Source organism: Myotis myotis, unplaced genomic scaffold (genome assembly GCF_014108235.1).
Source record: "Myotis myotis isolate mMyoMyo1 unplaced genomic scaffold, mMyoMyo1.p scaffold_m19_p_12, whole genome shotgun sequence".
Lineage (NCBI taxonomy): Eukaryota > Metazoa > Chordata > Mammalia > Chiroptera > Vespertilionidae > Myotis > Myotis myotis.
Genome location: NW_023416316.1, coordinates 16,000,798 through 16,026,789, shown reverse-complemented (window position 1 = coordinate 16,026,789; position 25,992 = coordinate 16,000,798). Strand labels below are relative to the sequence as shown.

Here is a 25,992-nt window from a genome sequence, read left to right as displayed (position 1 = left end):
AAGGGGTGAGACTTAAATAATCTTATGAGCAAATGTGTCCAACTTTAAAGAAAGGGAATAATTCAAAAATTATATAAACTTTTCTAGAGCATAAAAAACTATGGAAAACTTCCCAATTCATTTGAAGAGAACTAGCATAATCCTGATAATAAAATCAATAGTTAAATATACAGGATCTAGAAGAAAAAAATGATAAATCTTTACAAAAGTGCATAAATAAACAGGGAAGACAAAACCTAAGTATATATTGAGTAAATGTGGAAATGTACCTGTTTCCCATTGAGACAACTCAATCTAAATCCCAATTCTCACTAAATTAATTTGCAAATTTAATCCAACTCCACTTAAAATTTAAGACAGAGGAAAGCGGGCTGGAGACATTAAACATGTCAGCCATGGTCACCCAACTCTTCAAGGCAGGGTTAAGATGCAAAACCAGGTCTGTCTGACCTCAAAGAACATGCTTTCCCAGTGGAAATTAACTTGGTGTTGTAATAAGATATTAGTAAAAACAGCTGACTGACCCTGAACAGCAAACTGTCACTCTGACCGAACAATAAAAATGAGTTTGAAGTCCTTGGATGCTCTTTTTAAAAAAACATATTCCTAATAAATCCATAGCAGTTTATTATTAATTTTGTACAAGCTTCTCTAGTTACCACATTAATTTTATATCTTTCCTTACATGTTATTGACTTAGGAAGAAATCATTTTGTTTTAGTCATATACAAGTACCCAGGGATCTAATTTGTATAATTTCATAGTTGGCTTTATATTGTTAAGATTGGAAGTCATTTTTATTATTTCTATCAAATCTCTATCACTTCCCATTCCTAGTGGCAGCAATAACTGAAGGCTGACATATATTTTCTTAAGTGAAAACTATCTCAACTCCCCCCAAATAAAAAATGACCCCAGTGACTTCTCCAGGTTTGCTTACAAAGTATTTAATTAGTGCTAACACCCTATAACTAGAATTCTTTTTAAAAAACTTACAACTGTTAGAATCTAATATAATAAAAGACAAACATGCAAATTGACTGAACCTTCGCTATGCCTTAAGCCATGCCCACCAGCCAATCAGAGCGACTGTATGCAAATTAACCCAACCAAGATGGCGGCCGGCAGCCACGGAGCTGAAGCGAGCAGGAGGCTTGCTTGCTCCAGTGATGGAGGAAGACAGTCTGCCGCCGGCTCTCAGCTCCACTCAAAAGCAACAAAGTTGCAATTATAAAAGGTAAATAAACCCCAGATACCTGCTTTCAGCCGGCTGTGGCCACGGAGCTGGAGTGAGCAGGAGCCCACTCTCAGCTCCACTGAAAGCAACAAAGTTTCAATTATAGAAGGTACATAAATCCCAGAATAAAAAAAAAAAGAAAAAAAGGAGAGGCCGGGAGTTTCCATCACCAACAGGCTTGGCCAGCCTGAAAACGACCCTCAGCCCCTCACCCATACTGGCCAGGTACCCCAGTGGGGACCCCCACCCTGAAGGGGGTGTGACCAGCCTGCAAACAGCCATCAGCCCCTCACCCAGGCTGGCCAGGCACCCCAGTGGGGACCCCCACCTGGAAGGGGGTGTGACCAGTGGCAAACAGCCATCAGCCCCTCACCCAGGCTGGCCAGGCACCCCAGCGGGGACCCCCACCCTGATCTGGGACACCCTTCAGGGCAAACCAGCCGGCCCCCACCCATGCACCAGGCCTCTATCCTATATAATAAAAGGGTAATATGCAAACCGACCCTAACAGCAGAAAGACTGGGAATGACTGGTCACTATGACACACATTGACCACCATGGGGCAGACACTCAATGCAGGAGCTGCTCCCTGGTGGTCAGTGTGCTCCCACAGGGGGAGTTCTGCTCAGCCACAAGCAAGGCTGCTAATACAGCAGTGGTGGTGGGAGCCTCTCCCACCTCCTCAGCAGCGCTAAGGATATCCGACTGCAGCTTAGGCCTGCTCCCCGCTGGCAAGTGGACATCCCCCGACGGCTGCCAGGCTGCCAGAGGGATGTCTGATTGCCAGCTTAGGCCCAATCCCCTGGGGAGCGGGCCTAAGCCAGCATGTGGCCATCCCCCGAGGGGTCCCAGACTGTAAGAGGGCACAGGCCAGGCTGAGGGCACCCCGCCCTCGAGTGCACAAATTTTTGTGCACCGGGCCTCTAGTTCTATATAATAAAAGCCTAATATGCAAATTGTTCCCTCGACTGGGAGTTTGACCCGGGGGGGTGGCCAGCCAGCCAACCGCCTGCTGCCCCTCCCTGAAAACCCTCCCCCTGGCTGGCCCGATCGCCCCCAATTGGGGCTGGCAGTCCAGACACACGAATTCGTGCACTGGGCCTCTAGTGTTACTATAAAAATGTATGTGATAACTATATGCAATGAGGTTTATTACTACTTCTCGAATCTTCTTCCTGCCAATTTCTCTTTTCATCCAACACTTACCATCCTGCACCTGGGACTGCCTACGCCTATCCACCCACCCACAGTCAACATGATTACCCAGCCTCGATCAGTCCTGGGGTCAGTTCCCATTTAATATGAAAGCCATTGGGTCAGTGTCCCTGGCTCCTCCTCTCATAGACAAGAGTCGGAAATGACTTTTGCCATTTCCAAAGAGCCATGTGGCCACCCTCTATTGCCTTGGGTAATTGAGAACTGACTGCGTCATCACCTCATGTTGTCCTCTTTTAAATGCCTTCTTATCACCTCCCACTTCAACCAGACGCCCAGCTGAGACACAATACATTGTGCCTGGCATCACTAGTATAGGGATCCCTCCTGCTGGACATTCTTCTGGCTACAGATCTCAAAAAGCAACTCTGAACTCTCCTGCCCAGTTGATTCTGAAGCATATTTCCCCTACATCCTGTGCTTCGCATTTTCTGGGAGGAAATGAGACTTCACTTCTACCTACCTGCTGTCTGGAACCTGATGATGGCTGGCATGGAGCGTTCGGGAGGGGCAGTGGAGATGGTCACGGTGTAGTTGGTGCCTTGGTACAGGTCTAGGCACACTTGTGGGGTCCTGCTGCCTGTGGTCAGGTTGACTCTCTCCTCATGAACTGATTCTATCAGGTCTGCCCGGTGTCCTTTCACATGTACCTTTGCAAGGGGCAAAGACAAGAGAACCCACCATGACTCCAGTTAAAACGACCAAGAGAGATTTGATGGTGCTGGGTCCTTTTCTCCTACTGTTCCCTTTACACTGCACTGCTCCCCTGGGGGAGAGGGGACAATCAGGTAAACTTCTGCTATCAGGTATCTGATAATGAAGTCTGATCAGCCCAGTAACCAATAGGCCCTAAGAAGTGATACAAAATGAGGAGTCCCTCTAAGTGCTACCCCACACACAGATGACCGGCGAACAATCGAGAGTCACAGCTTGAAACCCGCTCCATGCAACCTGTCACAGGGACAGCAGCCACTTCTAGGCTGACGCGGGGGGAGTGATGTACGAGTGCTTGGAAACAAGCTTTGATACCAAATATAAATACATCCCCACACATACACCCTGTCCAATGACAAATATATTAAACACAAAATGTAAGGTAAAATAATCCAGATATCTTTAAAAAAAAAAACTGTTCCCGTTTTTAAAGGATGATGGGATTTGGAGGGCAATTAGATTGAGAGGTTCTTCCGGAAGCAAGCCCATTGCCTTGTGTCCCCCTGGATTCCCATTCCTGCACTGGAAGGAAAAAGGTCATCACTTTGCTTACCACATATACGATCCTGGAGTTCATTCTTCCTGGGTGTATCTGCCACCTCACACAGGTGTCATTAAACACTGACACATCGTTAATTTCTATAATTATCTCTAAAACAGAAAAAGAGATAGTCCACTCACAAAATGCATCAGTGGGTTTTGGAAAAATCCTAACAGCAACCATGTTGGAGAGCATGACTTTGTTTATCTGTCCAGCTAGTATCTGCTGCTCACCATTCAAGCTCTGATTTAGAAACCGAATCAGGCAAGTCAAGCTACCCTAGGCCTGTCACCGCATTTATCTTCATCATGAATGATCCTGGCCCACGACCTGACTTGGAGGAAAAGGAAAGATTCCTGCTTGGGTGAGTATTGGTAAGAATTCCAACCTGTGGTCAATCCAACAGGCCACTGGATGCCACTGGCTTTCTACTCGTGTGGGGTAGAAAGAGGCCCAGAGCTGTGCCCGGCCTCTCCCCTGCAGCTGCACAGGTAAGATCTGGTTCTGGCTCCTCATGCCACTGGCTGATGGAGCACACTTATTTCCAGGTCACTGCCACTCCCCAGAGGGAAATGACATGCATCACCACTCAGGACCATCCCTAAGGAGCAGGTTGGGGTAAACTCCATGAATTCTCACAAGGTCCCTGGATACTTCTGGGACTCCTTGAACTGTCGCTATTTAACCCTGACCTATCAGGAAGCCACTGATTCCTCCGAGTTGTTCTGCTTCTTTTAAATATTCTGCATGCATTTCCTGTAATGAATTTGGCAACGTGGGAAACCGTATCAGGGTCTTGGTTCCCTGAGGTAACACAGTTTCCAATGGCCCCAGTTATTACCTAGGAAGTTGTTCAGATGGGAAGAAGGCATAGCTTTTTACCTATTTAAAATCAAACCCCCTAAAGATAAGTAAAACTATCTCTATCAGTAGATGACATAATTTTATATATATTTAAAAAAATAAAAATCAGTCCACCAGTGTGGCTCAGTGGTTGAGCATCCCATGAACCAGGAGGTCATGATTTTATTCATGGTCAGGGCACATGCCCGGGTTGTGGGCTCCATCCCCAGTGGAGGGTGTGCAGGAGGCAGCCAGTCAATGATTCTCTCTCTTGTTGATGTTTCGATCCCTCTCTTCCTCTCCTTCCTTTCTCTGAAATCAATAAAAACATATTTTTTAAGAAGTAAGATGACTGATCTCCTAATATTACTCATACACCACTCCAAAGGCAATTCCCAAATGGATTATAAAACAGATTTTGTTCATAGCAGCAGCATCAAAATGAGGTATGGCTTCCCAAGGTGACTACTTGGAATAAGTGCATATTTGAATAAATTAAATGATGAGAGTTCTGCTATGTTTCCTTTCTTCTTCTTTTTTTTAATCTTTAGAGTCAGAAAATAAGCAGAACTAACATGGCTTAGAGTAGTGATTTCCTAAAATGCATGCATATACTTTAGGATGATTTTTGGTTGTACTTAAATCAATGATTGCTTTGTATTAATTTTTGTGTGTATTAGAAAAAATAACACACTCATGATATCAAATATATTACAAAATGTCCTTGATCAACAAATTTAAATTATAGTTTTAAGTTTTAAATATAAATGGTTTTAAGAAAACTATTAAACAAATAATACTTTTGTTATAGCAAACATTGTCAGGGTGGCATACAAAAAATTCAAGCTTGGAAAACACTGGCATAGGAGGGAGATCATGGGCTTTCAAGGCTAATGGACCTGAGTTCAAATCCTAACTCTGCCATTAGCTGAATGATCCTGTGAAAGCTGTTTAACTCTCATGAGTCTCAGATTCCTCATCTATGAAATGAAAATAACATACTGAATCTTACAGGGTTTTTCTGAGGACAAAATGGACTCAAGCAGTGAGGCCTCTAGCAGAGGTCTGGGTGAGTAAGTTGGTATGCAGTCAATGATGGTTAGAATGCTGGATGGTCCAAACGTTATGCACATGTTCAAACAAACCCAGCCCTGTGGCTATTTACATAAATGAGCCCATTTATCCTGGATGACTATGCTTTTCCATCAGAAACATGTAGAACTGCAAGTGAGCATCACTGAGTTGAAGAGGAAGACGGACAACAAAACAAGGAGCAGAGGCTACCAGGAGGCCTGGAGGCAGTTGGGAGTCGCTGCCAGAGTCAGGTTAGGGGGCTCAGAAAGGATCCCAGCAGATAAACAGTCTGTGTTCCAATAGAGATATTATTACCCCTCTGAGAGCCTGGAAGGAGTGAGCATCAACCTTATAATTATTAACCCACACTCTAAACATAAAAAGCCAAATGACCTGTGCAGAATGAAAGGCAGGATAGGCTTATCAAGAATGAATCAACCTCTTTGATCTTGAGGGAAACCAACTCACTGAACATCAAGCTTCCACCTGGGGTTTTTCCAGACACTAAAGCAGTTACCTAATTCTCAGCTGTCTGGAGTTTCCAGTCCAAACCAGCCTTTAAAAAAAAAAAAAAAGTCCACCACCTTGCCCGGGTTCACACTCCATTAGAAACATGGACAGATGCATGCTACTGATGCAGAGTCAGAGAGCTCCAAAAAGATTTTAAACTGAAAACAACCGGGGTAAAATGAAGATAGATTCTTCCCCCCAATTTGGAACGAAACATTCAGTGTAAAAAGAGCTGGAAATGGAATGAAAACAGAGAACAGAGGAAGAGGGCAGTCAGAGGGTAGGCAGAAAAGTGGACGATGGGGGAAAAACCCAAAAGTGGCTCAATGGTTGAGCATCGACCTATGACCCAGGAGGTCATGGTTCAATTCCTGGTCAGGGCACATGCTGGGGTTGTAGGCTCGATCCCCAGTCGGGGGCATGCAGGAGGCAGCCAATAGATGATTCTCTTTCATCATTGATGTTTCTATCTCTCCCTCTCCCTTCCGCTCTGAAATTAATTTTTAAAAATTTTTTTTTAAAGTGAAGACTGAGGAAGGCAAACACCAAATATACAGAGGGAGCTGGGACGGAAGGGAAGGTATAAAGAAATGGGTGAAAAACAAGGAAAAGGAAAAAGAAGGGGGCGGGGCAGCTGAGCAAGAGCCAGGGTAACCAGCTTCTCTCACTACATTTCCAGACGCCTCTCCCACCCACGCGCCCCGTGATCAAGTGCAGGGCACTATGAATTGATCAGCATGCAAATGGCCCCCTTTATCTGCGGAAATTGAATTTAGTTGCCAATCTTGATTGAGAGCTAGAGGCCTCCTCACAGAAAGATAACAGCTCTCAGGGAGAATGCCTTTTCTCTCCTTAAATCAAAGCCTGACTAACCCCATGGAAACGGCTGCAAGCTGGAGCCACAGACTCTGTGAAAGGTGGCAGGCTGAGGATGTAATTAAAATTAGCAGTTACATAACGTGTTTGTTCTTCAAAGTGCCTACAAGCATCGGCTAATTAATAGCTTACTATGCCCCATGCAGACCCACTGGTTTTTCATGCAGTGACTAATCTTTGTACCCCCCCTTGAATTCTGAATGGTGGGGGCAGAGCAGCTTGAGCAATAAAGCAAATGGCTGGGTCCAGAAGCCATGCCCCGCTCTCTTACCAAGGGACTCCCGTAGATAGCTCTGGGCTAGGAAGGCGTCCCCAGATGTTGAATTCTGCACCTCATGAGGCAGCTGCCTCACTTTCTCCGAATAACTCTTAGAGGTGCCGTTGAAAATGCTATAATAGGTTGGAATGACCATTAAGACTGGAAACCTGGAGTCCTTGTTGTTAGTTACAGGCCTGTCTGCTTTTCTGTGCAGGTTGGGCAAGTCAGGGAGCCCTCTCTAGAGATCTCTGGGTTATTATCCACGTGGGCCCTTTGTTGTTTCTATGGTTGCAGTCTCTAGCCTACATCCTCTTGTGTTTGTATGGAGATGACTGGATGTGGAACTGCATGCCACAGACAGGGCCTCCGCAGTGGAGCTGACTTCTCCATCTACACCAGGCCTTCCAGAGGCCCACAACACCTCGAATCTGTAAAACACTGTATGTACATGTGTATGCGCATCTCTTTGGAGAAAAGTCTGTTTATCTAATTGCCCTGTAAATTCCAAAGAGGCAGCATCTAGCGAAGTACCTCCTCCAGAGTGTATGCTACATGGATATCTATTGAATTGATAGATTTCATCAAATTTATATCCCCAAACTGGTTATGAACTATTGCTCTAGGGACAAATAATCACCAGCAGGTCACGTTTTGCTTTCTCTGGCTAGACTTTGCTATAGAAAACTTTGATTGGCAAGGCTCAAGACATTCTACCATAATTCTGCTGCAAGTCAAACCAGAGACCAGATGAAAACTACCTTGAGATTTCCACTCTTCCGCGCTTTGCCTTTGGAGCCAAGAAAGTAAACATTTAGAAATACATGCCCTGCCCTAACCGGTTTGGCTCAATGGATAGAGTGTCAGCCTGCGGACTCAAGGGTCCCAGGTTCGATTCCGGTCAAGGGCATGTACCTTGGTTGTGGGCACATCTCCAGTAGGGAGTGTGCAGGAGGCAGCTAATCGATGTTTCTCTCTCATCGATGTTTCTAACTCTCTATCCCTCTCCTTTCCTCTCTGTAAAAATATCAGTAAAATACTAAAAAAAAAGAAATACATGCCCAGAGTCATTCAACCATTTGTCACACCCCCAGACCAACCATCCCAAATGGTAAGAATCATTGCCTTTTCCCACCTTGCTTCTTGGAGGCACCGGTGGGAAATAAAGCATGTGGAAGCACACATTTCTCATTCAGCAAGGCGAATAGTTTCAGTAAAGACCTGACACGTGCACTGTGCTTTAAACTTTTCAAACTGCTCCCCGTAGATAATCTCATTTGATTCCCTCTCAACTCTTTGAAGCAGGGAGAGCAGACTTTATTTTCCCACTTTGAGAGGTGAGGAAACTCAGGGTTAGAGCAAATGATGCCTTACCAAGTGGCACACAGCTTCATAGGTGGCACTAGAATCTGAATTGAAGTCTCAAAACTCCTATTCACCAGGAATTCTATTTGGAGGTATATATATCCAAAAGAATTGAAAGAAGGATCTCAAAGAGGTATTTGCACACCTATGTGCATAGCAGCATTATTCATCATAGCCAAGAGGTGCAAGCAACACAAGTTGTCCATCAGTGAATGAATGGATAAATACAACAGAATAGATACACAAGTGGAATATTATTCAGCTTTCAAAAAAGAAGGCAATCTCACCACTTCTGACAACATGGATGAACCGGGAGGACATCATGCTAAGGGAAATAAGCCAGTCACAGAAGGGCAAATGTTACATGGTCTTGCTTATATGAGGTAATTAAATTAGTCAAATGCATAGAAACAGGAAGTAGAATGGTGGTGCCAGGGTCTGTGGGGGAGGGGCAGTGGGGAGTTATTGTTTCATGGGCACAGAGTTTCAGTTTTGGGAGATGAAAAAGTTCTGGAGATAAGTTGCACAACAATGTGAAAATACTTGAAAAATGGGTAAGATGGTAAATTTTATGTTGTATGTATTTTACCACAAATAAACATTAAACGCCTATTTTTCATTACATCACCTCTCTCTGAAAATCTGTCAACACGGGCTAAGTTAGGACTTTTAGGAACGGCCCCCTGAGAAAATGGTTCATAGAGAAAAATTCCTCAGTCAGCCAAGCCGAGGAGACAGGAGTCACTGTGATTTAACATGAGCTTCAAAAGATGGCAGCATAAAATTTTCTATCCCAATCCACCCTCTAAATTTTCAGGATTTAGCTGGCAAACTTAAAGCCAGGTGCCCACCCAGGTAAAGGGCATAGCCAGGCGCACGCAGTACACAGAGTGAGGCAGCAATCGAACAGCTTTAGGTCCCTTGCTCCCGCTGGCCATTCGCTTCTAGCAAACAGGAGCCCCGGGGAATAAAATCTATACCTGTGCATGTCAAAGTACTTTCTCTCCAGGTGCCTCTCTCTGTGCACACGGAAGTGATCGTGCCCCCACGGCTCTCGAAGCCCTCTTGACAGGCGTAGTGAGCCACACTGCCCAGGCTGGAGCTGTGATTCCCCACCAGGGACGCATGCTGCACTTCCGGAGGGCGGCCGCAGCTGATCTCTGCAAGGGGAGGCAGCACAGCACTCGTCATGACCCCGAGTTCTACCCCCATAATTCATATTGTGGAAATAAACATTTAGCAATGATAGAGGCCACTCATGGGAAAAGAGAAAACACTGGTCCAATTGCAGGTATACAAAGTAAGATTGTTCAGAAGTACAGAAATTTACAAACTCACATACATTAAAAAAATCCCAACTATAAGATTATTTATATTATAAAGACTTCCTTGGTCAATGAAATAATCCATCTCAGGGTTCTTTTAAATATCAATACTTTCTGGTACCTTTTGCCATGCACCTTCCAATCATTAGCTCCTGAGTAGACAATAATGCAATTGTAGGAGTCTTGTTGCCAAATGAATATTTAATTATATATATATATATATATATATATATATATATATATATATATATAACCTCTGAACTTTTTAAAGCAAATTAATAGGGTAAATATTTATAGGAAAAGAACATTACCATTTTAGACCCAGCCAAATGCTACTTAACATAAGAGTAAACAAAAGTCATGTTTAGATAATCTACAATTAGAAAAAAAAATCCATGTGTATCTTTTCTGAAAAAACACACACACAAATTCAAAGCTAACAATGTAAAAAAAATTAATAATTTGAAAATGAAATTCCAAATTATTTGAACAAAATCTGAGCAGGGAGGGGAAGGGAAGAAATAAAACATGCTACATTTCTCATGTTGTAGTGAGGAGCTCATAGATAGACTTTTATTCAAGAAAACATAATAAATATAAAATACAAAATAAAATGGTCATAATAGTTACAAAGGTAACCAACAGTCCTAGCTATACCTAAATACAGAAAGAAAGAAAAATATTACATTTGGCATTCATTCTGATTTTTAGTTTTCTCCCCATCTGTAGAAAGACAAGAAAATTAAGCACTCCTAATATCTAGGTTTTTAAAACATCAGTCCATTCATTGAGATAAAGCATTCAAAATAGAGAAAAAGATACGATCTGTTTCCAACTCTTCATCAACTATTCTTAGCCTTAGAAATAGGTGGCTACTCTCAAATGAGCTTCTGACACAGAATTGGTGGATTTAATGGAATTGCACTCTTCTCCATCTCATATGGATGCAAAACCCCAGAGTTATTTCCTTGAGGGAGGCCTCTCTCACCTTTTGTCATTGGAGTTATCTCAAAACCCTTAATACAACAGCTCAACCCACCTGCCCAATCACCTGGCTCTAAGGTTTTTTTTAAAAAGAGTTAGTCTCTGGTCAGTGGAGATTCAAATCAAATCATCAGCAGTTATGGCACCAGAATGAGGTGGTCATTTCACAAATCCTCCAACCCTATCTACCTCTCAAGTCCCATGTCTGCTCACAGAAATTTGTGTCCTTTTCATAGATGTTTACCAAACACAAGACCTCCTGGCCCTCATCATGTTTTCCCAGCATCAAGCCTTTAGACACTTATTGGCCCAAAACATTCCGAGACATGAGTATATTTGTGTGTAAATGAGCAACCAACAGAACAGGTGGTTAATGTTTCATAAGACTGCCCAGTCATTGTTGACATCTAAAACATCTTCTAGTTTAAGCCAGGGTTCAGTTACACCAGGAAATAGGTGGAGCATCAGTGAAGACATTGAGGGTATAGGTTTATGCAGGTTTATTGGCCTTGAAGCTGGAATTCTAAACAGCACATTGGAGATGTTTGGGAGGGAACTCAGTGACAGTTGGATTAGGGAGAAGCACAGATACTAAAGGGGTAAGAGTGCAGAAGGTAAGCCCTAGCCAGTTTGGTTTAGTGGATAGCGTCGGCCTGCGAGCTGAAAGGTCCCAGGTTCAATGCTGGGTTGTGGGCTCGATCCCCAGTGGGGGACTTGTAGGAGGCGGCCAATCTATGATTTTGGTTCAGTGCTAGAGCGCCGGCCCATGGACTGAAGGGTCCCTGGTTCGATTTCAGTCAAGGGCATGTACTAGGTTGCAGGCTCAATCCCTGGCCCTGGTCAGGGCACATGCAGGAGGCAACCAATCGATGTGTCTCTTTCATATCAATGTTTCTCTCTATATATATATCTCCCCTTCCCTTCCACTCCCTCTAAAAATCAATAGAAAAATATATCCTTGGGTGGGGAGTAGCAAAAACAAACAAACAAACAAATAAATAAATAACATCCATTGAAATCCTACTGAACACGGGTAGTTTATTAGATACATACTATCTTACTTATTCCTCACAGAAAACCCTGCAAGGTAGATGTGGTTTTTATTTTTTTCATGTAGTTTATAGATATGAAAATAGAGATCCTAACAGCTTAAGTCACAGTCAAAAGCCACACCCCTAATAAAAGATAGAGCCGTGTCCAAACCAAGGTTTGTGTGACCCCAAAGTCCAGATCCATTCAATCTGGGCAGCCTCACAGTGAAGGGGCCCACTCTAGGCCCTGACTGGGACTAATCTTGCAGGTGAGCTGATACCTCAGGGAAAAAAGGTTGCATGAAGGAATACTTGAATCAATCTGTGACAACTCCCTCTGCCCAATCTTGTCTCTAAGAATTCTCCCAGAGCAAAAGAGCTGCTGGAAATAGATTTCCTCTGCAGTTGTGTGACCCCCTGAAGCTTTCTTGGTACTGATGTTTAACCCCATAGTATGGGGTGTGGCCTGTGTTTGGCCTGGAACATAACCCTGCCACAGATATTGTCAAACTCCCCACCCCCCTTAAGAGAGATGGCAGACACTGCCACTTCTACTCAGAACAAAAGATGTGAGAAAGCAGGTGGCTCCTATTAAGAAATAATCAAAAATCAATCCAATGAGACTGCAATAGGTAATGAAAATATAGTTCTACATGAAAACCCCAGAGCTCTCACCCTCACAAGGAAATATATCACTTAAATAGAGTTTTGAGCCCTGCAGTTTATGGTTCAGTGATTAGAGCACCAGCCTATGCACCGAAGGGTCACAGGTTCGATTCCCAGTTAAGGGCATGTACCTGGGTTGCAGGTTCAATCCTTGGCCCCAGTCATGTGCAGAAGGCAACCAATCAATGTGTCTCTCTCACATGGATGCTTCTCTCTCCCCCCACCTCCTTTCCACTCTCTGTAAAATCAATGGAAAAAATATCCTCGGATGAGGATTAACAAAAAAGAATAACAATAAAATAATAATAAAAAACAGTTTCTATCCAAAGGAAAGAAAATAATAAGCAGCACAAATCTTGTGCTGCATATATGTTCATTAAAGCACACATTTGTCTGGCTAATTATATTATTAAGTAACGCTTGGAACTGCATCAGGAATACAGTCCACTAATTATGAACATGGCTGGGAATATATCTTACTATCCTATTACCTGTGATTTTATTCAAATGACTGACTTCAAAACAGGTCTCCCTGGGGTGGGGAAGAGGGGATGTGCTGTGCCAGTTTCAAGGACCACGTTTATATTTTAACTTTATTTCATATCTCGAAGGTGAAAATGTTTACCCACATGGCTAGCTTTACTACTCTACCCGAGAAGATATTCCAGAAGGAAATCTGGCATCTAATCAATGACTCACTGTATCACCAACATCACCCACAGTGCCTGCTGCTTATCATACAGTCAGCGCAATAAGGTGGCTGATGACAGAGCACACAGCGTAATAAAAGGCTTTAACCAAGACTGCTTTAGAGACCAATAAAGACCAAGCTGAGAAAGGAAAGGAAAAAGAGACCGATAAGGTCTATAAATTGAGGCAGGCATTTTGCCAACTGCTGGGGAAATGAATGATAGACCTATTCCACATACTGATCTTGACTGAAAAACACACACAACCATCCCTGACAAATAAACTACTAGATGAAAAGCTTTGGCAAAGGAACAGAAACAAGGATGAAAACTGAAGAAAATCCCACTAAAGTCAGTTGTCTTCCTTGCCCAGCAATAATAGAAGGAAGTCTCTAACCTTCTCAAATCAGACGCTTTATGTAACACCTGGAAATTAGTATAATGTGGTAGGTTGTAAGGGTGACAGGCCAATTACACGAGGATCTATATTCATCCCCTGGATCCGATAATTCAGCACTTATACCTTATACTTTCTTCATTTATTTCATTTGTAAAAATTTTCTCTTCTCCTCTTAATGGTAAGCTCTTTGTGGGCTGTGTCTATATCCAATATTTTTCAATATCTCCTGTATTCATGTGAGTAATTAATATTATGAACATTAATCTCTGTGATATTTATATGTAAAAAACATACTAAAGAATGGGTCAAAGTGTAACTTTATGACAGAGTTTCATGCATTTTATGGCATGTTCCAAATTTGGCCAAATATAGTTTGACCCTCATTCTGGGATCACTTGGGCACTAAATTACATATATCATCGATGTTGGGGGCTGACATCTAATGTCTCGATCTGTGGCAACTTGAACTTAGCAAATGTTATCATAACCATCAAAGGAAAATGGGAGGGTTTCAGTATGCCACAAAGCAGATCCTCCAGAGTAGCTTATTAACTGCTGACACTAAGCTAATGAGCTCATTAGCACCAAAAAAGCCCATTTGCCTTAGGCTGTGAAAGAAAAAAATATTTTTTGATGTACTCTGTATTCTAAAGTCTTCCACGAACTTAGCCTTGACTAACAATACATTTCCTTCAGATAGAGAAAGCTCATTTGGAGAAAAACAAAAGCTATTTCCATACTGGATACTATTTGTTGACAATGAATGTTATGTGTATCTAGTATGGAAATAGCTAGAATCTAAACCCTTCAGAAACTGCAGAGGATGTTATCATAGGTAAAAGCATGGGTGCTAGAAAGAGAAAAAAAGAGTTTATGAGCACATCTCTTGTAAGGATCTTACTTCTGTAGAAGTGACAATGGGGTTTGATGCTGTGAGCTGCATATGAACATAAATTTAGGTGTGCACCTGGATATCACGGTAGCGTAGCTGTCTTCTCTCCTCCCAGACTCCGGACTTTCTCAGTCACAGGATCTATCGCATATAACGTGAGACCCAAACTCCATTTTGTTGTTGATGATAAACATGGTCCAAGTGATTCCCTCACCTTGCTCCTGGCTTGGTTGATTTTTTTTTTAGAAACCTACATTCTTTAAGCTGCCACCCACAACTTGCATCTTTTCTGAAAATTAAAAAAGTAGTAACTATAACAAAATGTAGGGAGTGCAAGGTAGAAATACTATCCTTTCAGCCACATATTTCCATCAAGTCCTACCTACGTCAGAAGAGGAGACCACAGCCCAGCCTGTGTGGTTCAGTGGTTGAGTGTCAACCTATGAACCAGGAGGTCACGGTTTGATTCCAAGTTAGGGCACATGCCAGGGTTGCAGGCTCAATCCCCAGTAGGGGGCACTCAGGAGGCAGTCGATTGATGATTCTCTCTCATCATTGATGTTTCCATCTCTCTCTCCCTCTTCCTTCCTCTCTAAAATAAATTAAAATATGTTTTTTTTTAAAAAAGAAGAGGGGACCACAGGGGCCTGTCATCCTCACTTCCAGCTCTGAGGCCCGCTGGGATGGGGGACCCATGTCACAGGCCCCCCTGCAAGGCAGCACTGCCACTGGGGGACACAGAAACCGGAAGAACATGAACAACAGGTCCACCAACTGTACCTTCTCTGTCGGGGAAGCCTGTTCTGGGACACAAACGCTGCCATCTGTAATCACAGCTGCTCCCTTCACAAGCACCTGCTCCTCCGCAGCACCCAAGTTCACAGTCAGCTTGTGTTCTTAGTGGAATTCCCAATTCCTGTGGCTTTGTAACTCTGAGCTAAAAATACAGTGCTGGCTGGCACATGGCCCAGATTCTGGAGGCCCCACGCAGACTGCAGGGTAAGTAAGAAGGGGTGGGCTTAGAGAGGGGCAGGCACAGCTCTGAGAAGCCTCCGCCATGTGGTGACAGGGGGGAGGCGGAGGAGGGTGTCAGCAGGCAGAGAGCAATCATTAGAGGAGGGAAAGAAGTGAAGATCTTCTAAATAACAGTTCTCAGAGGAATATAACAAGCACGCTCTAACCTTCTGTATCCTCAGTCCAATAATCCAGATGGAAATCCCATTTCCAAAGTAATACAAATTGTTTCAGATGGGGTTTCCTGTATAAGTCCTTAGGGAGTTCTTTGAAATGCATTATGACACATTTTAATCTAAGTTCTGCATTTTAATTGATTTATTGAAAGATGTTAGAGCTAAAATATACTTTTAGGATTTCTTACACCTCAGGATGATAATTAACTATTAAAATGTGTTTAGAACCTGAAATCACAGAGTAGCAAAAGGATTAACTCAGCCAAGCATGTCACTGAGGTTACTTAGTTAGGCAATAAATTCAATGAAAACTGGGCTTTGTTATATGTTAAAAATTCCTTCAATTCAGAAAGTACATAAGATATAAAATCACCCAGGACCCACCCACCCCCAGTGCAAATTACCACTTGTTAACATTTTTTTTAATCCTCAACCTTTTTTTTTTTTTTTTTTTTAGAGATAATGGAGGGGAGGGAAGAGAGATGGAGAGAGAAAAACATTGATGTGAGAGAGACACACATCAATTAGTTGCCTTCCATTTGCACCCAACCTGGGCCGGGCATCGAGGTATGTGCCCTTGACTGACAAACCCACGAGAAACAACTTTTTTAAAAGTTGAAAAATAAAAGATGGAATTATCATTATTTGCAGATGAAAGAGGATACTATTCCTGGAAAATCAAAGAGAATTAACTGAAAACCTATTAGGGAAAAAAAGGGATTATTGGGTTTATTCAATTCATTCACCACCCCAAGGAGAAATTTAAGAGAGAACTATGAAAATCTCAACATGGTATAAGCCGTGAACCTGAACCTTTTGAAAACTCACCTTGGCAATTTAATTTGGGGGACTCCCATGTGCCCAAGACTGTGCAGCTTGAAACTATATCTTCCGGGCCACTGAAAAACCCTTCTTTGCAAGCATAACGAACCTGGCTGCCAGGCCCAGAGGTATAATTTCCTATAATATAGGCATCTGGGACCTCAGGAGGAGTGCCACAGTCTATTTCTGCAAATGAATTAATATCAGATGCATTATTATGTGAATTTTCAAAATTCATCTCTACCTCTACCCCATTCCCCCTCCCTATACACACAGACCCCAGCCTCAGGTTAAATAGGCTGGTTCATTTCCACATGACTTTTGGGCATGTTTCCAATGATTATCTCTCTTCAATCTTCTGACCCGCCATAGGGAATAGCATCTATACCTGCACAAAGCTGAATGAATTCGGCAATCAACCTTCACTAACTCATACTAACTAAAGAGAATCCTTGCCCTGATCGGTATGGCTCAGTGGATAGAGCGTCGGCCTAGGGACTGAAGGGTCCCGGGTTCGATTCCAGTCAAGGGCATGTACCTTGGTTGCAGGCAAATCCCCAGTAGAGGGTGTGTAGGAGGCAGCTAATTGGTGTTTCTCTCTCATTGATGTTTCTGACTCTCTATCCCTCATCCTTCCTCTCTGCAAAAAATCAATAAAATATATTAAAAAAAATAAAAATAAAGAGAATCCTAGTCCAATGAAGTGAAAATTTTAAATTGCAAAACACCTTATGATATATATACCTGTATCATTTTCAGGGTCACTTTTGAGATGCTGGTCCCTACCAGATCAGCCATGTTTTACAAGCTAACGTAATGGTTACCATCAAAATATCTACTAACTGCTACAAATCCCCAAAGTTTACTAATTTTAGCTTTTTAACATAGCCCCTTCTATCTTGATTAGGTTGCTACTTGCTTATTTCATAGGTTGTATAAATGTGCAAAGGAACTAATAATCTCCACCTACCTCCCCAACAGAGACCCACAGACAGAGGTGAGGGCGGCAGAAAGTCACCACCAACAGGAACGCGCTTTCCGATCTTGCATTCTTCAGCAGAAACCCACCTGTGCATGACGTGGCATCTCTGGTCGGGTGGAAAGGCTCGGGGCCACTCTCTGGCAAGTATCCATCCATACAGTAGCATTCGAAGCTCCCATGAGTGTTCACACACCGCCCTCCTTGCCCACACAGGCCGGGCACCTCACACTCATCTATGTCTTGAGACCCATCCCGAAGAGAAGAGGGAGAGAAAAACAGAAAAAAGAAAAAATGAGGGAGGGGGAATGACATTGTGACAACCATTTCTCACATCCTCAGTCTATGCTTACAAATGGACGCATTTGTGTGCAATAGTATCATGAATTTTATTTTACTTTGTACGGGGTCTTCTCAGATATCCTTCACTAAGAGGTGCTCAGAAGTACTTGTGACCTTGTTCTGGGGCTTTATAAAAACCAACAGCCATCACCAATTTTCTGACACCAAATCAAATGAACAAAAAAAGAGCCTGTTAATAAATGTCAGCCCTGGCTGGGTGGCTCAGTTGGTCGGAGCGTCCTCCTGTACATCAAAAGGTGGTGTGTTTGATTCCTGGTCAGGGCAAGTAGGGGAGGCAACCCATCGATGTTTCTCACATAGGTGTTTCTCTCTTTCTCTCTCTTCCTTCCTCTCTCTCAAATCAATAAAAACATATCCTCAGGTGCGGATTTAAAAATTCAGTTACTATAAAATAAGAATGGCCTTAATCTCAAACTAAAAATATCTAAAGAACTCCAAATACAGAACAATTTAGACAAGAGTGAAAAATGCTTTCAAAAATGAACATAGGATACCAAGACAGATAGTAAGGGGATACTTCAAAAGGATCTCACTAATTTTACCAAGATAACGGGGCCTTAAAACAGGCTTCGAGAAGGGTAAGCCAGGCTTCTTGGCAGACTCCCCCTGACTAAAGATTATGAGAAGTAGCAAGTACAGGGGTAAGAAAAACATACAGTAATTTTGACAGAAATACATTTTTTTCCAAAAAAAAACTATGAACAGCATAATTTCATAAAAGAAGGAAGAACATAATCTCAAAATTCTTTTAAATTTGTTTGTGATTTTACTGAAATTCACTATATTCTCCTTTTTCTTTGTTTGTTCTTTGGTCTTAGACCAATGAATACCTCATCACTCACTGATCATTGTTTGGGAACCAGCAATTCACTCAATTGCTGAAGGAGCCCATACAAGTTACCAATGTTTATTATTATTACTAGGGGCCCGGTGCATGAAATTCGTGCACTGGGAGGGGGGGGTGGTCCCTCAGCCCAGCTTGCCCCCTCTCACATACTGGGAGCCCTCAGGGGATGTCCTGCTGACAGCTTAGGCCTGCTCCCTGCTCCCCTTGGGGAGCAGGCCTAAGCCGCAGTCTGGCCTCCCTTTGTGGGAGGCTGATCAGGGGAAGGCATCAGCCCCATCACCCCACTACTGCAGCCACTGCCAGTCACCGGAGCCACCAAGGTGTTTTCATCAACACAGACTCCAGTCCCTTCATCATGAAAAAATGACAACTTTCTTTAGGCATTTTCAAGATGTGTCTTTCATAGGACATGATTTTTTTAATTATTTTTTTTATCCTCACCTGAGGATATGTTTTCACTGATTTTTAGAGAATGTGGAAGAGAGGAACATCAAAGTGAGAGGAACACTTTGATTGGTTGCCTCCTGCATGAGTGCTGACCTGGGCCCCAGCCAGGGAAGAGCCTGCAACCTAGGTACATGCCCTTGGTCAGAATTAAACCCAGACCCTGTGGTAGGTAGGCCGAGGCATAATCTATTGAGTCAAACCAGCTAGGGCAGGATATGATATTTCTTAGCCCCTCCAGCAGCAGACCTTCATTTTTTCCCTCCAGGAGTGAGGTGGAAAAACCCTACATCACCTTCTTGGATTCTTATTACCCAAGTTACTAAGAATATTACCAGTGGCATACAGGGAGCTTAGCCAATGAGCGTCAAAAAGGTGTTTCCTCTGTAGTTCACACCGGTCCCCGGCTCGGCCCCTGCCCAGGCCTAAGGCCTTAGGCCGGGCATTAGGCCTGGGCAGGGAACCCCCAGCCCCATGCGATCACCGGCTCCACCCCTGCCCAGGCCTCAGGCCTCTGGCTGGGGCCGTAGGCCTGGGCAGGGGACCCCCAGCCTGATGATGGCAGGCTCTGCCCCTGCCCAGGCCTCAGGCCTCTGGCCGGGGCCTTAAGCCTGGGCAGGGGACCCCCAGCCCTGTGCGATTGCCAGCTCCGCCCCTCCCTAGGCCTCAGGCTTCTGGCCAGGGCGATCGCCAGCTCTGCCTCCTCAGGTGGCATCTGGCGCTGCCCGCCCCACCTGCAGTATGCAAATTTAACGGCCATCTTTGTTGGGTTAATTTACATACTCTTCTGATTGGATGGTGGGCGTAGCAAAGGTATGGTCAATTAGCATCTTTGTCTTTTATTAGTGTAGATTATTATTATTATTATTGAATTTACTGGGGTGACATTGGTTAATAAAATTATATAGATTTCAGGGAAAAACTACCAATTCAGATCAACCTACACATTTAGTGCTTCAAACTTTTGGGAACTGTTTGTGGGAGATTGTCTTCAAAAATGGCTGGCAACAATTCTGCTTCTCCCTTTCTCACATGCCACTCCTCCCATCAAGAGTATGTGGCTCCCTCGGGCTGGCCTTGGGACTTGCTTTGGCCAATAGGACAGGGCAGAAGTAACAGTGTGCCTGCTCTGGACCTAACTCTGAAGACACCTGGCAGCTTTCTCTTTCTCTCTTAGAATCCAGTGGCCATGCTGTTAGGAAATCCAGGCTGTTATACTTGGAGCCCACTCAGAGAGGCCCTAGGATGAGACACCAAATGAAGAGAGGGCCACATAGAGGAGAACTGACCATCAGCACGAAGGCCCTAGACATGTGAGAGGCCTTCTCTTCCCTCCCAGCCCAGGCCAGCCACCAGCTGAATGTATCTACACAAGTGATAAAACTACCTAGCCATGGAATTGTGAGAAATAATAAATTGCTGTTTTAAGCCACTAAATTTGGGAGTCAGGAGACTAGAATTATGTAGTAATAGATAATTAAGAGATGCAGAAGTCCAAACAAGATTAAGAAGAAACTGTGTCAATAAAAAACAATGAGGTTTTGAATATTAAAAACAAAATATGAATGCCAAAAATAAAAACTCAATCAATGGAGGCACTGAATAATAGCTCAATCAATGCTGAAAAATAAATGTGCAAATTCCAACTTGAGGAATTCTCCAAAAACACATAGAAAAATAAATTATGTGAGACAGAGTGCAGAACAAAAAAAAAACATGAAGATGAATCTAAAGTACTTAATATCCATTTAATTTTTTAGATTATACTTTTTATACTATTCTTGCATTCCTTTTTACCATCTCCCCTCCCACCCTATTCCACTTGGCAACCATCAGTATTCATTTAAGAGGAATTGCAGAAGAGAATGGAGTAAATGTATAAGAATATTTTTTAAAATCCTCAGTTTGTGTATTCAAATCCAAATAGCTTTTACAACTGACAGGTCTGAATGTTAAAAAAATGAAAGTAATTCTGAATTGCATAGAATAAGGGAAGAATGTATAACCCCCTGAGGGAAAGGAACAGTAATATATAGGGAAAAGAGAGCCCATCTGATCTAGGACTTCTTGTCTGAAACACTAAATGCTAGATAGCAAAGGAGTAATGTTACAGAGTTCTAAGAAAAATGGAGCAAGACTTCATGCTGTATTTAAACAAAGGAATGACCTTTCAGACCATGAGTGATACCAGGTATCAGCACTGACATTTCTTTTCTGGAAAAGATTTTGAGAAAATACTGGAGCCAGCAAAAAAAAAAAAAAAAATCAGAATAAACAATGTCAAGAAAGAGAAAGACATAATAAAACACAACAAGGAGTACTGAGAAATGAAACAAGCAAAGCTTAGGGTTCAATAATTGTTTATAATAAAATCATGATACTTTTGGCAATTGTTAAGAAAGGATTCCCAAAATAAAAATACCATCAGATAGCCCTGGCCTCAGTTGGTTGAGTGTCATCCGTGCACCAAAAGGTCGCCAGTTGGATTCCCAGTTAGGGCATATGCCAGGTTTTGGTGTGGTCCCCGGATGAGGTGCATACGGGAGGCAATTGATCGATGTTTCTCTCTCACATTACTGTTTCTCTCTCTTTCCCTCTCCCTTCTTTTCTCTCTCTAAAATCAATAAGAACATTTTTAAAAAGTAAATAACATAAACTAAGTTCAATCTCAATCTAGGACAAACTTTAAGATGATTTCAACACTGCAGAATACAACATACGTTTCTAGATTTGATCCATCATTTTAACTTATCAAGATTTTTTTATCCCATGGAGGAATTTGTAAAGTATCTATGTATAGCTTTGTCACAGAAATCATTTTCCAGCCTGTCCACCTGCTCTAGACTCCTCAACAGAGAGTGGGAATCAAAGGTTGTCTTTTTTCTTTTTTTAGTCGAGTTCTAAAAATAAAGAGTACAAATAACTACAGGGCAAAAATGTGGCTAAGCAGTCGTGGTATGGAAAATACTTGGAGCTCCTCGGTACTGATCAGCGCCGAACAGAAGTCACTACAGTCATTAATCAGTTTGCTTTGTGTACAGTCATTCAACAACCTCATAACAATAATCATTATGCCCCGCTGGTGTGGCTCAGTGGTTAAGCATTGACCCATGAACCAGGAGGTCATGCTTTGATTCCCAGTCAGGGCATATGCCCAGGTTGTGAGCTTGAGCCCCAGAAGGGAGCATCCAGGAGGCAGCTGATCAATGATTCTCTCTCATCACTGATGTTTCTCTCTCTCTCCCTCTCCCTCTCTCTGAAGTCAATAAAGACATATTAAAAAATAATCATTACGACTGCTAATAACTATTCCTGCATGTCATCTTACACATACCAGGCATTGTTCTAAACTCATTATTTATTACTGATTACTTCCATCCTATTTAGTCTTCAAAATAACCTGGTGAGGCAGATGCTATTGTTACCCCCATTTTACAGATGAAGCACCTGAAGTTGAATAATTGGACTTACTGTAAGTCAGGAAGGTAAGTAGCGGGAAGCCAGATATCTGGCTCCAGAGACCATTTTTTAAAAATATATATTTTTATTGATTTCAGAGAAAAAGGGAGAGGGAGAGAGAGATAGAAACATCATGATGAGAGAGAACTACTGATCGGCTGCCTCCTGCATGCCCCACACTGGGGATCGAGCCCAAACCCGGGCATGAGCTCTTCACCAGAATCGAACCCGGGACCTTTCAGTCTGCAGGCCAATGCTCTATCTACTGAGCCAATCCGGCTAGGGCAATTGGTACCTAATTTTTTTAAACCCACCTAATTTAATCCTGCAACACTGGGCTTCTGCAATCATGTGGCAGGGAATTTGCTACCTAAAACAACAGGATATTATCAGATGTCTTTTCTGAAGGAATGTGCTCATTTGTGTCAAGAAGAGATCAAATGGACCCTTGGAGGGACCTTTACCTCGGTACAGGTCAAGAGGGAGAATGCATCAGAGCATCAGAGCCTGTGGTTCTGGGTGAGTAAGAAGCCATGTTCTCCTCTCCCTTTCTTTTCCCTGGAAACCTTTAAATAATAAAGCTTTTAAGCAGCCATTAGGTCTGTACAAACCCATCTTAGAATCAGCAGTCTCTTCCTGCCTTTTCTCTTCATTACTATTCAAAGATTTTCTAAGAAAACCAAAGAGCTATACTATCATGGCAGGATGTAAGTAGAGGTCAGATAATACAGGGGCCACTGACAATTAGGAGGGTTTTGCCCACCCCATTGTACTCGACCAACATATGCCCAGAAAACTGACCCCTAAGCTACTGAGGTTCCAGAAGTTACACTCCTCACTTATTCCTGTGGGAGGTGGATCCACAGCTCTAATAGGAGCAGCACTCTGACCTCCCGGGAGCCAGCATCACGGTGCCCAGCCCCTGGGGCCTTAGGGGACAAAGTGCACAAGCTGGTACATGCCAGTCACCCCAAGAACAAACAGCCCATCTGGGGTTCCAGGAACCTGCAGATGACACACCATCTCTGAGGGCCCCTCCTTGTTATTTATTATGAAAATGTTCAGACACACAGAACAGGAAAAGGAACATTACTGCCCGGAGACATGGCTCAGTGGTTGAGCATCAACCTATGAACCAAGAAGTCACGGTTCAATTCCCAGTCAAAGCACATGCCTGGGTTGCAGTCTTGATCCCCAGTGTGGGGTGTGCAGGAGGCATCCAATCAATGATTCTCTTTCACCATTGATGCTTCTATCTCTCTCTCTCCATCTCCCTTTTTTCTGTGAAATCAATAAAAATATATTTTAAAAAGTAAAAGGAACATTACACTGAACTCCCATAGACCCACACCCATAAGAATGAACAATTATTTACATTTAAAGTACCTTATAGATCTAATAACACGAGGTACTCATAATAATATCCCAGATACTTCAGCATGTGTCTCCCAAATAAGAATATTATCCTAAATGCCACTGTTATCCCATCTAATAAAATTAACAATAATTCTCTAATACGAACAAATACTCAGGCCATGTCCAAATCTCACTCCTATGCTCTGTCTGGTATTGCTCAGTGGTCATCCTGCACATTGAAGGGTCTCAGGTTTGATTCCCAGTCAATGTCACGTACCTGGGCTGCAGGTTCAATCCCTGGCCCCACTTGGACCGCATGCGGGAAACAACCAATCAATGTCTCTCTCTCTCTCTATTCCTCCCTCCCTCCACTCTCTCTAAAAATCAATGGAAAAAAATATCCTCAGGTGAGGATTAACAAAACAAAAACAAATTTTCTTACAGGAATGTCCCTCCCTTAAATCACACCAGTCCTGGCCCTGCCCTCTCCCTTCGCCAAATCCTGGACACTGTCCTGCCACCAGCCAGTTGCCATCGCCACAGCCCCCTTCTGAGTACCTGTGCAAAAGGTGCCGTCGTTGGGAATGAATGTCTTGTTGTTGTTTGTGGCTCGATATCCTTCTAGGCAGATGCAATAAAAGCCTCCAAGCGTGTTGTGGCAAGATGTGTGGTTCCCGCAGACCACAGTGGCCCCAAATTGGCACTCGTTTTTATCTGTTGATACATTGAGACAACATCCAGGAAAAGCCATCCATCCATACCATGTTCAACACCCCCCTGTCCTGTGCTGTGGACTCGGGAATCAATGTTCTGGGACATATTCCCCAGCCTCTTTCCCTGGCACTGTGCTCCTCCGACTATAGGACGGAGGCCCCTCGGAGTCACGCCCCAGGTATGTATGAAACCACGAGGGAAAGCCAACATCCCCTCCTGAAATCCGTCTTATTTGAAGATTGGGAGGAGGGGGTTCTTTTTTACACTTTAAAAGATCTTGTGTTAGTCCTGGGGAAATATATCCAGCAGAATCCCAGGTTCCCAGCTGAGCCATTCCTCTTGCTTTCTTCATGAAAGCCAGAAGGGGACGATGTTACGTGCAGTGATTAACTGGGAAAACTGTGACTTCTGAGTTACCAGGAAACACAAAGGTATGGGCGCTTTAGCCTCACCCAGGAGCAGGGCTACTGTTGTGGCAGGAGCAGCTCCTGCGACTGGTCAGCGACCCATGTGAACGGTATTCGTTGCCCAGTGAGGCGGAGCTGGAGTGTGGATGCTTAATGAGTCCACAGAAGCTGCCCTGAGCATTTTGAATTCAATAATTTTACATCAGTGCAAAATGAAAGGAACCCTCCCTCCCGTCTGCCCTCAGACCCAGGAGTCGGCAAACTTGCTGTAAAGGGCCAGTCACAGGCCCCTGGTCACCACTGTTCGGCCATGCTTTTGGAGCCTGAAAGCAGCCATAGACAATAGGTAAAATAAATAAATAAGCAATGTGATTGTGAAAGCTCATATCTGTGAAGTAGAACATGACTTTTTGAACTTTAGGGAGAGAAAAAAAAAAATACAAAGATATCACAACAAAGTTGTGTACACTGCCGGTCCACAACCTCAAGGCAAAACTATCAATGTTTTTACTGCAGGTAGCAAGATTGCCGGGAGGAAACTGTGATGATAGTAGCACTCACTATTGTAAGTTGCTGTGAAACGCTCCCTCTCTCTGAATTGGACTTGAACCTGGCCGTTGTCTCACTCTCATGGCATGGTAGATAACACGAGGCAAAAAAATAATCTCAAGTGCTTCTAGCTTAAAGGTCTTTATGTTCTTTTAAGTCACCCAGGACTCCAAAAGGTCATAGACACACACAATATGGAGGATGGATTCTGCTTGACATAAGACTCAAAGCAACAGTATTTCAT

General features: G+C 43.2%; 1 protein-coding gene across 9 annotated transcripts in view; it reads right to left on the bottom strand.

Moving 5' to 3' along the window:
• SUSD1 (sushi domain containing 1) overlaps positions 1-25,992 on the bottom strand; it is an 81,278-nt gene that overhangs the window by 40,680 nt on the left and 14,606 nt on the right. For 8 of the 9 annotated variants that reach the window (XR_004971175.1, XR_004971177.1, XR_004971176.1 and 5 more), the window contains exons 3-8: positions 24,637-24,792; positions 17,699-17,851; positions 16,637-16,816; positions 9,612-9,791; positions 3,720-3,817; positions 2,916-3,102 (exon numbers count right to left, since the gene is read on the bottom strand). Coding sequence is in view for 5 of the 9 variants with exons in the window: in XM_036330011.1 (XP_036185904.1) it covers positions 2,916-3,102; positions 3,720-3,817; positions 9,612-9,791; positions 16,637-16,816; positions 17,699-17,851; positions 24,637-24,792 (954 nt within the window). In the remaining 4 variants the exon portion in view is untranslated. The remainder of the gene's footprint in view (positions 1-2,915; positions 3,103-3,719; positions 3,818-9,611; positions 9,792-16,636; positions 16,817-17,698; positions 17,852-24,636; positions 24,793-25,992) is intronic. The other variant, XM_036330015.1, reaches the window with a different exon arrangement.